Below are 1,125 nucleotides of genomic sequence, written 5' to 3'. Positions count from 1 at the left end.
CAGGATGCTCCTCAAGATCGATGCCAAAGCAAGAGAGCAAGACAGCAAGAGAGTGTGAGAGTGTGAGTGTGTGTGTGCACATGTAGGAGAGGGCACGCCTGGGCTCTCCTGATCTTGTTCTTGGTCGTCGTCTTCTTCTTCTTCTTCTTCTTCTTCTCTTTCTTCTTCTTCTGCTTGAAGTTGTTCTTTCTTCTTCCGCCGCTGCCGGCATTTCAGGAACCAGATCCTCATCCCTGGCGGCGATTCGAGCGTTGACCGGCCGTTGGATCGCCATCCGAGTCCGAGATTTTTTCCCTCCTCGTGGTTGGACACATGATCATGGTGGTAGTCGTCGTCGTAGGTCGGTGGTGAGTTGGTTTGCTCTCGTGGTAGATAGCGGCACTGATTATTGACTGTGTGATGACGCCTTCGGCAGGGTCCTGATGGCCAGTGCCTGAAAAATCAGTTCGATAGTGACACTGATTCCTGCTGGACGCTCGTCGATCTCCGCGAGGAAGTTCACTTACGGTTCTTTTCAGGTGAACCACCGACCTCACTCCAACTTCTCGAGTTCCAGAACGGTCAGCAAAAGCAACATTGTGACTCATAGAAACACACGCGAAGAAACCCAAAGACACCACCTCCAAATATATTTGTTTTAAAATATATCTTTCGAGCGAACGATATCGAATCCTCAGTGAGATAGTGCTACACAGAGACTGGTTAACATTGTCGTCAGTGGAACATCACTCATTAGTATTTGTGTGACAATCATCGCCTTCTTTGGAACCATTTGCGACCCGATGTGCACTTGAACAGTCTTCATGCACCTCTTGTCCGCCCCCAACCTTGACCATCCTCATTTTAAAATGTCGACTGCGATGGAGGTAAGCACCCTTTTTGGCTAGGACCTATTGGAAAAAAAAATCGGATCGTAAAACGACCGTCGTGAACGAAAAAGAAAAGGAAAAGAACTGAAATTGGAGCGAAAATGGGGACACCTTTTTTGGACATTGACCAACCCTAACTCCCTGTATTCCTCACTATTCACGCATCAGTCCCGTTTCGTACGTACCCTTTGACGACTTTGTCATGGCAGCAATGTCCACGGCGACCAACAACGAACGGGACTTCCAATCCTGATGT

The 1,125-nt window shown here is 48.4% G+C and overlaps 1 protein-coding gene across 1 annotated transcript in view; it reads left to right on the top strand.

Annotated features, from left to right (window-relative positions):
* The first annotated feature begins 341 nt into the window (after nt 1-341).
* LOC131885853 (transcription factor AP-2-epsilon-like) overlaps nt 342-1,125 on the top strand; it is a 27,189-nt gene continuing 26,405 nt past the window's right edge. The window contains exon 1 of the mRNA XM_059234038.1: nt 342-866. Coding sequence (XP_059090021.1) covers nt 804-866 — 63 coding nt within the window. The 5' untranslated portion in view covers nt 342-803. The remainder of the gene's footprint in view (nt 867-1,125) is intronic.

This window comes from Tigriopus californicus, chromosome 8 (assembly GCF_007210705.1).
Source record: "Tigriopus californicus strain San Diego chromosome 8, Tcal_SD_v2.1, whole genome shotgun sequence".
In the NCBI taxonomy this organism is placed as follows: domain Eukaryota; kingdom Metazoa; phylum Arthropoda; class Copepoda; order Harpacticoida; family Harpacticidae; genus Tigriopus; species Tigriopus californicus.
This window is presented reverse-complemented; position numbering and strand designations above follow the sequence as displayed.